At 38.5% G+C, this 12,031-nt stretch overlaps 1 protein-coding gene across 1 annotated transcript; it reads right to left on the reverse strand.

The window, feature by feature from the left end:
- Nucleotides 1-8,669: 8,669 nt before the first annotated feature.
- Nucleotides 8,670-10,110, reverse strand: LOC127630554 (transcription factor ATOH1-like). The gene has a single exon (XM_052108191.1). It carries the CDS (start codon nt 10,108-10,110, stop codon nt 9,184-9,186), a length of 927 nt encoding a protein of 308 aa, XP_051964151.1. The 3' UTR covers nt 8,670-9,183.
- Between the last annotated feature and the right edge of the window lie 1,921 nt (nt 10,111-12,031).

Genomic DNA, 12,031 nt, shown 5'->3' on the forward strand with positions numbered 1-12,031 from the left:
CTAAGCTAATGCTAGTATGATAATCTTCACCATAGTAGGCACAAATAAGGTTTAATCAGGGCTGCCAACTCTATTGCATTTTCTGTGAGATTAACGCAATTGACACTGTTCTCATGCTCTCACACTACACTTCCCTTTTCTCATGCAGTTATAACATTGTGGAGCAAAGAGGACACTGACAGTGCACAGACAGACATGACAGAGCAGGCAGCACTGTGCAGCAGCAAGTTATTCAGACCAATCAAGGGGAAAGCAGCAGCACAGCATCTCTCCCTCTCCTCTCTTTATGAGTTTAATAAATTCTGATAACTGTGCAACAAACTTACAAGTATCTTCTGCCAAAGCAGACCACAATTATGACTGTAATACAAAGAGGTAATGAACTATATACATTACTATTAAAACACATTACTGTTAATCAGAAGTTTGCTGGTTCGATCCCCATGGCCACCACCAATTGTGTCCTTGTGCAAGGCACTTAACTCCAGGTTGCTCCGGGGGGGGGATTGTGCCTGTAATAAGTTCACTGTAAGTCGCTTTGGATAAAAGTATCTGCCAAATGCATAAATAAATGTAACTGTAATATTGAGTCTTTCCAGTTCAGGTCTGAGCTCAGAAAATGGGGAAATGGGAACAGGTTAAAGTTCACACTAAAGGGTTGGAAACTAACAGTTAGTTTGTAACTAAATCAGTGTTTAATTTGGTTGCACCACCTGCTAAGGCAAGACTTAGCTAGTAGGTCGTAAGCTCTCCATGAAGTGTTGCGTAGTCTCATAATATGACGTTTACCTTGATGGATCCAAAATGAAACCTTCAAGTGAGTTGACAGAAGTGTTAAAAAGCAGTGAATTTCAGTTTGATCTTGTAACTGTTGATGTTCAAACCTTGTTAGCTTTGCTTACGTAACTGTCAGCTGTAATAGATTAAATCCTCATTGAAATTCGAAGTAAAATTAATATAAAATATTAAGCCTATATACAGTAAATAACAATATTCCGGAACTCTATCTAAGAATAATAAGTGGTTATAAATAAATACTAACACAACAGGCTGCAAAAATAGACATTTATTAATTTATTAATGACATTTATTACCCTATGTATTTTACATGTTAAAGCTTGACACTGGAGAGTGCAACATTAGATACATTTCATGCTGAAGAGCCGCTAAAACTAAATGTTTTCTCTCGTAAATGTAAATGAGTGGAAATGTCAACATTGCCTGTTACGCAAAACATGAGCTCATTAATGTCATAAAATATCAGTCTGCTTTTTTATTCCATCCATTACTCCTGGTCGGAGGCTTACATAAATATTTAGTTTATACTTAGGGTTATGTTCTACCTGAGTTTAATGGTGCAATGCTCAAATATTTAATAGTGCATAAATTGTGGCTTAGTGCTCATTTATGCCACGACTAGGCTAAGTTGTAACTTACATTACATATAGCTTGTGCAATCATCCCATGGAATATAGCACTCGAGTCAAATGGACTACCTGTTTGGTTCTTTATGGTGTGGTGGCTGTTGTCATTGTATGGAAAATAATTGAAGAAATTAAGATTCTCCAAGATTCACGGTGGAACACCGTGAATCCGTAAAAAATGTTTGTGAACCACTGCTCCTCAGTTTGTCAAGCTTTGCTGCACAGTATTTGAAAATAAAACTTAGGCTTGTTGAGTAAGGTTTTGGGTGTGGGGGATTTAGAGGTATTAGTTGCTGAGAAGCCTGCTGGCTGGTTAACTAATTACTCGGCTCCTTTTGTATCCTGAGTGAATCTAGGCCATATACAGTAAATGCAAGAAGGAAGTCACTCTGTGTAAGTGTTTTGAACACTCTATTTTGAAAGGGGTCACGTAGTCTAAGAACACTCTCTGGGACTCCCTCCCGTCCATTCATGTCTTAGACTAATATTGCAGGGATGCTCACTTCTTTACACTCTCATAAAACATAGTATAGTGATGGCAATTGATGAAATACTGAAATCAGTATACACTGTATTCTAGTTTAGTATGTAGATCTATCTGGGTACCAAGTGGTACCTATTGCAGGTATAACTTCAAAACGGATCCCACTGCACTCCAAAATATAACCAGTCAACCTTTTCCTTCTCCCTGCCCTGCCTGACACTGTTCGATTTGCAAGGTTGCTTTCCACAACTCTCCATTGTTGGAGGCTTCTCTCCAAGTGCTGAATAGATGAATGGAAATGGGGTGGAAAAAAAGAGAAAAGGGGTCGGACACGTATCCCTAATTGGGAGTGGGAGGGAAAAAAGATGGGCGGGGGCACGGTTGTCTATGTGTACAGCTGAAAGTGATATCCTTGTCTCCCTTAGCTTGCCCCATTCCCCTCTGCTCCACCCACAGGATACCTGAGAGTGAGGGTCTCTGGGGAACTGGACCAGGGGAGGCTTTCAGTGGCCATGAAAGGAGAGTGGAATAAAACACAAGAAAACTCCTGACAATATACAGTATCCCTCCCTAGAGCATGGCTCACAGCTGAAACATTATCTGTGCAGCCACTGTACAGTGGGGGCAAGAGTCCCTTAATAGATGTGTGGCCTTCACAGGTGAATGGGTAGGACAGCCAGTGCTCTCCAAACCTGGCAGAGTTAAATGAGTTCAAGGCATTGAGAGAGATATGAGGGGCAAGAGATGTCCTGAATATAATTTCTTTTAGGAGAGAGGAAAATATTCAAGGTGCAATGGACATTTAAAGATATCATTATGCCATTCAGTATGAAACTGAATCCAACACCTGACATCATCAAGTATTGGAGACTTGAAATGAGAGTAAACAATAAAGCTTACATTATTATGGACATTTGGTCTTTCAATGTAACAAAATTATTTTATAGGCATGCAACAACATGATCTTTATATTATGTTGGCTAGATGAAGCCAATATACTTTTATTCCACAAACTTTGTATAGGTTTTTTAAATCCCTAAACCGAGGAAAATATCTAACAATAACTCCTCCTTGAGCTTTTAAGCAACATCCTCCAAACTATGCACAGACCTTCAGATTGTTCTGGAATAGTGTGAAATTTCTTATCTAACTGGATCAGACTAATGATTTTCGCACAATGGACGATATATTTATCACACAAATCTCAGAGACTTAATTGGCGGAATGTTTAAATGGGCCAACGAAATGCTCGTTAATTCAAACTCCAACTGTCAAAAATGTAAATGTAAACAAACCCCAAAATAGTGATTAATCTGCTTTAAGTTGCTCTCTCTATCTGACTGCTTGTCTGACTTTTTATGTGACAATCTTTCTGACATCTAGTTAGCTGGCTGTTTGTCTCTGTCTGTACTGTATATCCATCAAACTTTAAAATTTTTTGTCTTTGTCTATTGAGTTGCGTTCTGAAGTTCATAATTGCATAATTTGCAACCATTTCTTACAAGATATTCAGAAGAGTTTATTGGGGTTGTGGATATGGATGATGTGGGTGAGCCAACTGTTCTTTGCGTTTATACCCCAAATCCAATAAATCTCTGTATCTTCCCTTGTAATCCATACAAGCCAAAGCATTCACCTCTTGCCTTAAATAAAGATCCGCCTTCATGTTCTGAGGTGTGACTCAAAATGTGCCTCCAGCACTACGAGTGCCAAATTTTTTATCTCTACCCTTCACTACCACTGCCACTCGCTCGTCGCAAGGGGAATGGCATGCTGTACGTAACCCAACCCAAGAGGAAGTTGACAAAAAGAATAAATGCCCATACAGTTTAGGTGTTTCCTATACATATGCACACACATCCATATCCTCACAATGAATGTAACTGACGCTCAAAGGGCATTAAACGTCAATATAATTGGCCTCACCATTGTGTATATTTGAATGGGATGGTTACCCAAGAAGCCTCATGTTGGTGTAGGTGCGTTCACTTTGAACATTGTGCAGACACAAAAGGGCAGCCAGAGGAGGAACAAAGATGTGAAGATTCACCACTGCTCTTTCAGTTTTCTTTTCACAGTGTGCTGAAGGACATGATATGGATGAGATGAGATGGACAAGATGGGCTAAACAAATGGCTCATAAACCATTTTTTGCAGATGTTAAGTGTTTAAGCTAAAATCACAAGATTGTTTCATAAAAACTCATGTCAGTTTTTAAAAATGTCAATGTAATTATCTGCATGAGAGAGATTATCATAGTGTGTAATATGTATTTGTGTATGTTTTAAATGTGATGCATGTCAAATCATTATGTTCAGATGATCAAGTCAACTGACCTTCACAAATGTTCCTAAAAACTTTTTCCAAACTCTTTGAACATCATTTTAACGGAACTATTAAATCCAAATTGGTCTTTTGCCAGTTAAGAGCGTAAGATAATGAAGAACATTATCTATGACTATGAATAATCCTGTCTATCTGGGTTACATTGATATGCATCATCAGAGACTGCAGACTAGTGTTCACAGGAAGCCAATGCATTATTCATAGCTCTTATTCAGCGGCTCATGTGACGTTTTCTATTATTTTCTTTCCTTGCTTAGATAACAATCTTTTTTAAAAGGCCACAAAGCTTTTTTTTTTAACCGTTTAGTTGTGCTACATGCAGGTGTATGCATATCTGTCAACAAATGTCTTTACCTCAGGTTAATATTTTATAGCATCCAAATGTTACATCTGACAATAGCCAAATGAGTAAGAGTTACCTGGCACAGTCTCTCAGATCAGTGCTTACATTGTGGAGATTTTTTTTCTCCGCAAGATGAGATGTTGATGGAAATCATCTAGGCCAAAACGTTATAGAGATTTTCTTCTTTTCCAATTCATTTTCAGTGCATGCATCAAAAGGTTTCTTTTTTCGTTCTTTCAATTGCCTTGTAGGCTACACCTCACCCCCACATACACACACATTCTCTCTTCTTCTGTTTTGCTCTATGGTTGTTGCTTCAGTCTGGAAGCAGATGGAAACTATGGCACAGTTTTGGCTTTTGTTCCAATGTCCCCAGAGAGTCCAAGCCCTTTTCTTGGCCCCTCCCACTCTCCTTATCTCCAATGAAGTTTAGGGACCTCCCTTTTGAAGTAAGCATAGGAATGAGCATGTGTTCTGGTCACAGTTTTACATTGTTGTATTCAGTTTCTAACACTTTACCTTTTTCAGAGCATAGATGACATCTAGAAATATGTCTACACCTTACACTGATCCTCATGGTGGAGGTTGATCTTCATGATGGAGTTTCTTGATAAAATGTCAATCATTTTTTAAATGGTTGAGGAACTGAAGATATTAAAGCAAACAATTAACCAACACCCCACCCCCTACACAAACACACAGGGGACTCAGATAAAAAATAACACAATCTTTATTTCAAGCATTGCAGAAAGCGATCATTGGTCATTTGGTCATTGTCAATCAAAAACAGTGCATGCATGCCAGTTAGAGCCATGTTAGAAAAGCTCCAGACTTTTCTATTTGTATTACATGCCATTAAACGACAATAAATATAATTATTTTCAATTTCTATATAAAATACTATATATGCTAATTTTGTTGGTTCTCTGAAAATTGTTAATTAAATCTGTTAGAATGTACCTGAAAAGCAACATGATACCACTATTGCGCACGAGCTTTCAGATGCTGCGCTCGCGCATTGTGTAAAAACGGGAGGGGGTATTTGTTTATGTTTTTCCTTAACGCCCTACGTCAATATTTAATGAGATGTGAAACCTCAACACAGGCAGTCTCCCAGCTGTTATCAGGAATACTTCACTAGTAAAACGAGAGAAAAAAAAAGATGTTGATGCCACCGGTTGGTTTCAGTCCGATGCGGGGATGAAAAGGTCAACTGACATTTCCAGGTGTAAGCCTACGCAAAAAATTAAATAAAATAAATAAATAAATAAATAGATACATAAATAAATAAATAAATACAAATACAAAATAATAATACAATAATGATAATGATCATAATAAATCTTATTGAATATATATCTAACACCTAAACAAATACGCAGATGTTTCTTATTATTTCAGAGATGCAATGCAAATATGTGCCAAAAATGATCTGCAATTGCCATTATTCTTGATGTCGCTGTAACATAACCTACTTTCATTTTTTTTCGGCATGAAAAATAATAAACGCTTTTAGACTCGCCAGCATAAAGCATAATAACCATATTTTCCTTTTAAACTGACACAAAATATGTAATTAGTGTAATTAGAATTTGTAAAACAAACAAACAAAAAAAGCCATCTTATTTAACAGTCTTTTTGTTTGACAGAAATATTTAGTGTAGAAATAGGCGTAGCCTAATAAGCAGTGTTCTTTGTAAACAACCGGAGGAGTGGACAAATATCGTTGGAAATTATTGAAATGAACCTTTTTAAGTATGTAGGCTATGTAGGCTTAACAATAATCACATTAAATGCACCAACTAATTGCAGTTGAAAAAGTTGAACTCGTTTGTCGTTTACGGGTCGCATGTAACAGGACATGTCACAGCACAGATGGTCGCGCAGTTCACTGGAAGATAAAGGTATTATATGGATAAGGTTGTAAATAATTTAGCGCGCTGAGCGTGTGCATGATATTGCCTATTATTCTTGATGTTAATCTGGAGGTATCGCAGACACACGGCTAAAGTGATTGGTTAAAACCAGGGGTGGAGACACAAAAAGCAGGTATACAGCGCGCGATCATGAATAATTCCTGAGCAATTCCAGTGAAGTATTCGAAAGTGGGAGCGGACAAAAAGGTTTATGGAAAATGTCCTGTTCTAAAATCCCCATCATAAAATCATTCAGTATATCACTGCGACGGGTTTCTGGTGTAATAATAAAATAATAAACAACTGTGAATAATGTATTCGAACAGAATTAGTCTCTTGAGGAATTTTCCCCGTTTGAAATAAACGAAGTTTGCACAGAGCGAAGACGATGTAAATGTTCTAAATTAACTATACAGAGGGAGGAAATTGTCTAATACATGTTCGAAATTTGCCAAAAACTTTGGGGACGTAAACATAGGGAAAAACTAAAATGCAAAATGTTATATATTAGAGGTAGCCATGGTTCTTCTGTAGCAAGTGTTTCAAGAAGCATTTAGAAACAATAGAAGTCGAAGTCCGTTTCTAGACAGTAAAGATGTGTGTGTGTGTGTGTGTGTGTGTGTGTGTGTGTGTGTGTGTGTGTGTGTGTGTGTGTGTGAGAGAGAGATAGAGTGAGCGTGTTTGTGTGTGTATGTCAGCACGTGTACCTTGGTGCGTGCTGGCGTGCGCGTGAGCGTGTGTGTGGCAGACTCACCGCGCGAGCGTATAGTTTCTTGACTCCTGCGGGACTCCACTCACTGCTGCGCTCACCAGCTGACAGCGTGTGCTTCCAGAAGGACACCCAACACTCCTGGCCACGGGTCGACCAACCATTTTGTAAAAATGAAAGAATGCTTGAAATAAAGTTAGCCTACTGTGAAAAACACAGTCTTCAATAAACACAGGTTTACACATAGATAAGGTTTCGATTAAATCCCATTCAGGCAAGATCAAGATAGGGCCTAATGCATGATGTTTGCCAAGGCTCGAGGGTAGAGAAGCTGACAGTTGGCACGGAGGTTGAATGTAGCGCAACATACCAGCATATAGACTGCGCGTGGAATGAAGAAAACCTTAGCATACGAGCAAAATGAAATGTAATCGCAGAAGTGTTTCCAAAATGTCTCCAGAATAAAGAAAAGTTCAGTTAAAAGCATTTTCAATAGCTGTATTGTGACAACACTTACACTATGTTTTAGTGAACAAACAACTGCAAAATAATAAACTATCATTAACACGAAGAGGGCGTTTATATTTAACAAATAAACAAAACATCAAAGGCCTATCGATTTTTGAAACCTTTACTCGTTTCAGTCATAAACCTGAATCATTTTAAATAAGCCTCAATAAATTACAAGATGTAGGTCTAACTGGCATAACTTATCCAGGTGAATTGTCAGTTAATTTACATTTGTTCTATAAATAACAACTTGGGGAATATGTTATAGGTTAAATTAATGTATAATGTGTTTATGTGAACAGTATGGCTCCGATGAAGCTCATGCTATTTTAATAAAATATAATGTAACATTTCAATTTCATTTATAACTTTTTGATCAAGATACTGTTGCACATTATTAGCAACGTGCGATTTCTAACGTGAGAGTGTTTATTTATTTATTTTTAGATTTGAACCCATTTCACTTTAAATGATCAAATAATCAGACACTTGAACTTTTGTGGTAACGTACCAATGAAATTTCCATTCTTAAATAAATTTAATAGGGTTGATCTACAGAATGAAATCCAAAGTTATTTAAATGAAAAAAAAATAATAATCAAAAAAAATAATAATTTAATGCCGCTCTGAATAAAAGCGTCTGCTAAATGAATAAATGTAAAGGTTAATTAAAATAGATTATGAAAATGTGAACCTGCTGGGTGTTGCACAGCTAAGACGTCACAATAAATATTAGAGGTTCCTCAAAGAAATGAGACACCATCTTGTCAAATGTTTTCAATTTTTTATTTCTACAATAAAAACAAAACATAACTGCTCATTTCCAATTTAATGCAAAAAAAAAAAAAAAAAAAAAAAGACAAATAAAAGAAAAGGCAAGGCAAATGGAAATAAATAGCAGAGGCAACAAACAAATTCTTTGCAATGAGACCAAATATTAAAAATCAACGAATGTACAAAATCTAATGGCTATATTAAATATATTCATCAAATTGGCATTACTTCTACATAAAACACACAATTTCTTGTTCCAAATGACAAAAGAATGTGTTTCAAGCCTATGGCCCGTTTTAAAGTGCACGTAAACTTTAGAAGTTGCAAATTCTTACAGGGTTCAAATTAACACCATCATCAATCGTATCTATGAAACAGGCCCATGACAATCATGTATGAATCAACGGTGTCAAAATAGTTCACAGAAGACAGTTTTATGCATGACATTTGAGCCCATGGCACTGCTGCACGCGGCAGTTGACATGGCATAGGGGTCTGGTCAATGTCACAAATAGGCAACTAATTCTATTGGCGGACATTTGTCGGACACAATAACGTATTAAGATAAACAAACAATGTTCTGAAACCAATCAATTGGATAAATAAAGCAACACATTAGAATGGACATTTTGGGCAAATGCAAAAATACGATTGACACGATTGATGGTGATGCGTTTCTAAAAAGCGCGATGGTTAGGCAGTTTCAGTTCAGAGAGCTCGTCTTCGCTCTGCATCTCCAAGTGCGTTTCATCCGAGTCACTGAAGTGCGAGTGAGGAGAGAACTCTCCATCGCTTCGGTTCGACCGCGGCGAATCTTTGTTCCCCCCCGAACCGGACTTGCTCGTTCCAGAGGGAGACTGAATGTCCTGCTCCACGAAAGAGGCGAATGTCCCGTCCTCGTACTGATAGTGTAGCGCGGACAGCTGAACAGGGAGACCTGCTCCTGCGCCTCTCCGACACACGTTTGGTGATCCTCTAGGAGAGCGCTCCTCCTCGAACACATTGGCAGACAGCATGTCGCAGTTTGGCGGGTCAGCTTTAACACCAGGACCCTGAAGCAAGTCGGACAGGGCGTTGATGTAGATCTGAGCCATCTGTAAGGTTTCATACTTGGAGAGCTTCTTGTCATTGTCTAAGGCTGGGATGACACTGCGCAGCTCGTCGAAAGCGTGGTTCAATCCGTGCATCCTCCGTCTCTCGCGAGCATTGGCAGCCATTCGCCTCTGCTTCTGCACACCGTTAGTCGCTTTGCTGGACGGGGCCCGCTGCCTGCCATCATCTGCTCCCACAGCTCCCTTTAGCCGGCACAGCTCGCGTACTTTGACAGGACTCTTGCTGCTCTTCCTGAAGTTTGAGCTGTGGCTCGAGGAAGAGGACACGCCTTCCGCGCTCGAGCCGGGCGAGTGCAACAGGTATTCGGCGTGTGCCGCGCAGGTGCCAGCCTGCACGGGAGCCAGCCAGGCGCGTGGGTCACTGCTGGCCATGAGTGCCAAAGCTGGTGGGTACTCGCTCTGTTCCCCCCGCCCAAAGCTCGGATGTTGGACATCGAGCTCAACCACCTCCCTTGTATCATTGCTTACGCCGTCCACGTTCGTTCCATCCATTTGTTTGGGAAAAGTTTGTGGCTATGGATTATAGAACGGATTTAGCCGTGGAGGGGTTTTCTCCGTTCACCTGTTACTCTCGTGCAGTGGCGAAGAGGATTTCGTTGCTGATGTCTCTGGGCGACTCGTCGGCTTAAAAGCGGCACGCGCCAGGGAGCCCCCCTTCTCAAGCTGGTCGCGTGGCGCTTTGACCAATAAGAGTACGCGGGGCAGGCGCGTGTAGGCAACCAATGAGAAGTCGCAGTAAACGCGAGAGAGGTTAGCATACCCAGACTGTTTTTTTTTGTTTTGTTTTGTATTTGTTTTTTGATAAAGTCGCGTTCTAAACCTGTTTAGAGAGTTATTATCACAATAGGTCGTCCCACAGGACGCACACAGAAACTTAGGAGTGAAAAAAGTTATGTGGCGACCCTCCTAACACGATATGTCTAGGAAATTAGATAGCCTAGGCCACAAAAGCGCAGAATAAAATACTTGTCGTCTCGACATTCTGAAATGGGTTCTGGAAATAGACTGAAAGGGGTTATTGAAAATCTTAATACTGACATATGAATATTCCTATTTATAATGTCCAAGAACTAACGAAAAACACACTCGGGTTTAATAACATTATAGGCTTTTTCCTAAGTTTAATTTTAGGTCTATGCCAACTAAAAGGTCTTTTAGCTTTCGAGCAGAACAAAAAAGGATTGATTTTTATATGCATTGGCTCTGTCTTGACGCACACTGACGCGTAAATTGAAAGAAACCCGCATAGTAGCCTATATGATTATAGGGTTCTTCAAAATCAAAAAACGAAGAAGGGTTTTCGATACATTTCAAATCTGTCAAAGTTGAACTTTTTCTTTATGTATGTCAACAATGTTTTATTTGATGTGATATTATTTGCCTAATCGTATATAGTACGTGTAGGCTATATTGAGCGCACATGACATATAACAAAATGCAATCATTCTTTCTTCTTGATGCACAGTTAAACATATTCCTAAACAATGAAGGTTAATACCAGATTGAGTTTCTTTTTCTTTTTGAACAAGTTCAAAACCTTTTGATCCGTTTTAAGAAACGCCCTTTTACTAAAAGATCTTTCCAAAGATTGGAAACTTGATCTGGAGGCGCGACAGTCCTCTACTGTCACGAGCTTTGGAAAAAGAGCAAGTGCAAAAGAATCAGTATATATAATAATATTAATAGCTTAATAATAATAACAATATGAATATTAATATGAATAATAACAAGCATAATAATATGAATAATAACTTTATATATTTTTATATTATGTTATATTTTTCGATTATTTATCTGTATTTATTGATTATTTCAAGCTATTTATAACAACGTAGCAGTTAATATTATATCCTTATTATTATTAATATTATTATTATCATCATTGTTTATGATAGACACGTTAAATAATCGTACTTAAAATAATAATAATAATAATTTGCGTATTGTCATCGCGTGACATTTGTAAATACTGTGAAAACAAGGAAAGTCGAGAGAAAATCGGGTTTTCATAAATTGTGTGTAGACAGAAAATTGTGCTTTATCATTAAGAAACATTACAATTCCGCATACTTTGTGAATGGTTACAGTTATATGCCCAATAGTTACACTGAAACAAAGTATTTAAGGCAACACTGTGGTGCACGGGACCTTAATTACAGTTCCCTGGCATTAAAACTCCACATTAATCTTTTTACATTTATTCATGAATGCATAGAGTGCGAAGGCTTGCGGTCTGGCGCCTGAGTCCACCCCAACCGGAGCCTCATCCAGGCGGCTTGAGTGTCTTGGAATTGGTCCTAAAGCAAACAACAGGTTGGCATTGCTGCCGTCGATTATTAAAGTGTCTCAGGGACAATAGATACTCTATGTTCCATTTGACACGCCTGAAGAACTCTTTGGATAATGGCACAAA

This window comes from Xyrauchen texanus, chromosome 37, assembly GCF_025860055.1.
Source record: "Xyrauchen texanus isolate HMW12.3.18 chromosome 37, RBS_HiC_50CHRs, whole genome shotgun sequence".
Taxonomy (NCBI): Eukaryota; Metazoa; Chordata; class Actinopteri; order Cypriniformes; family Catostomidae; genus Xyrauchen; species Xyrauchen texanus.

Bases quoted from the DNA above. Each gene is read 5' to 3' on its own strand.
- LOC127630554 (XM_052108191.1), bottom strand. From the start codon at position 10,110: ATGGATGGAACGAACGTGGACGGCGTAAGCAATGATACAAGGGAGGTG.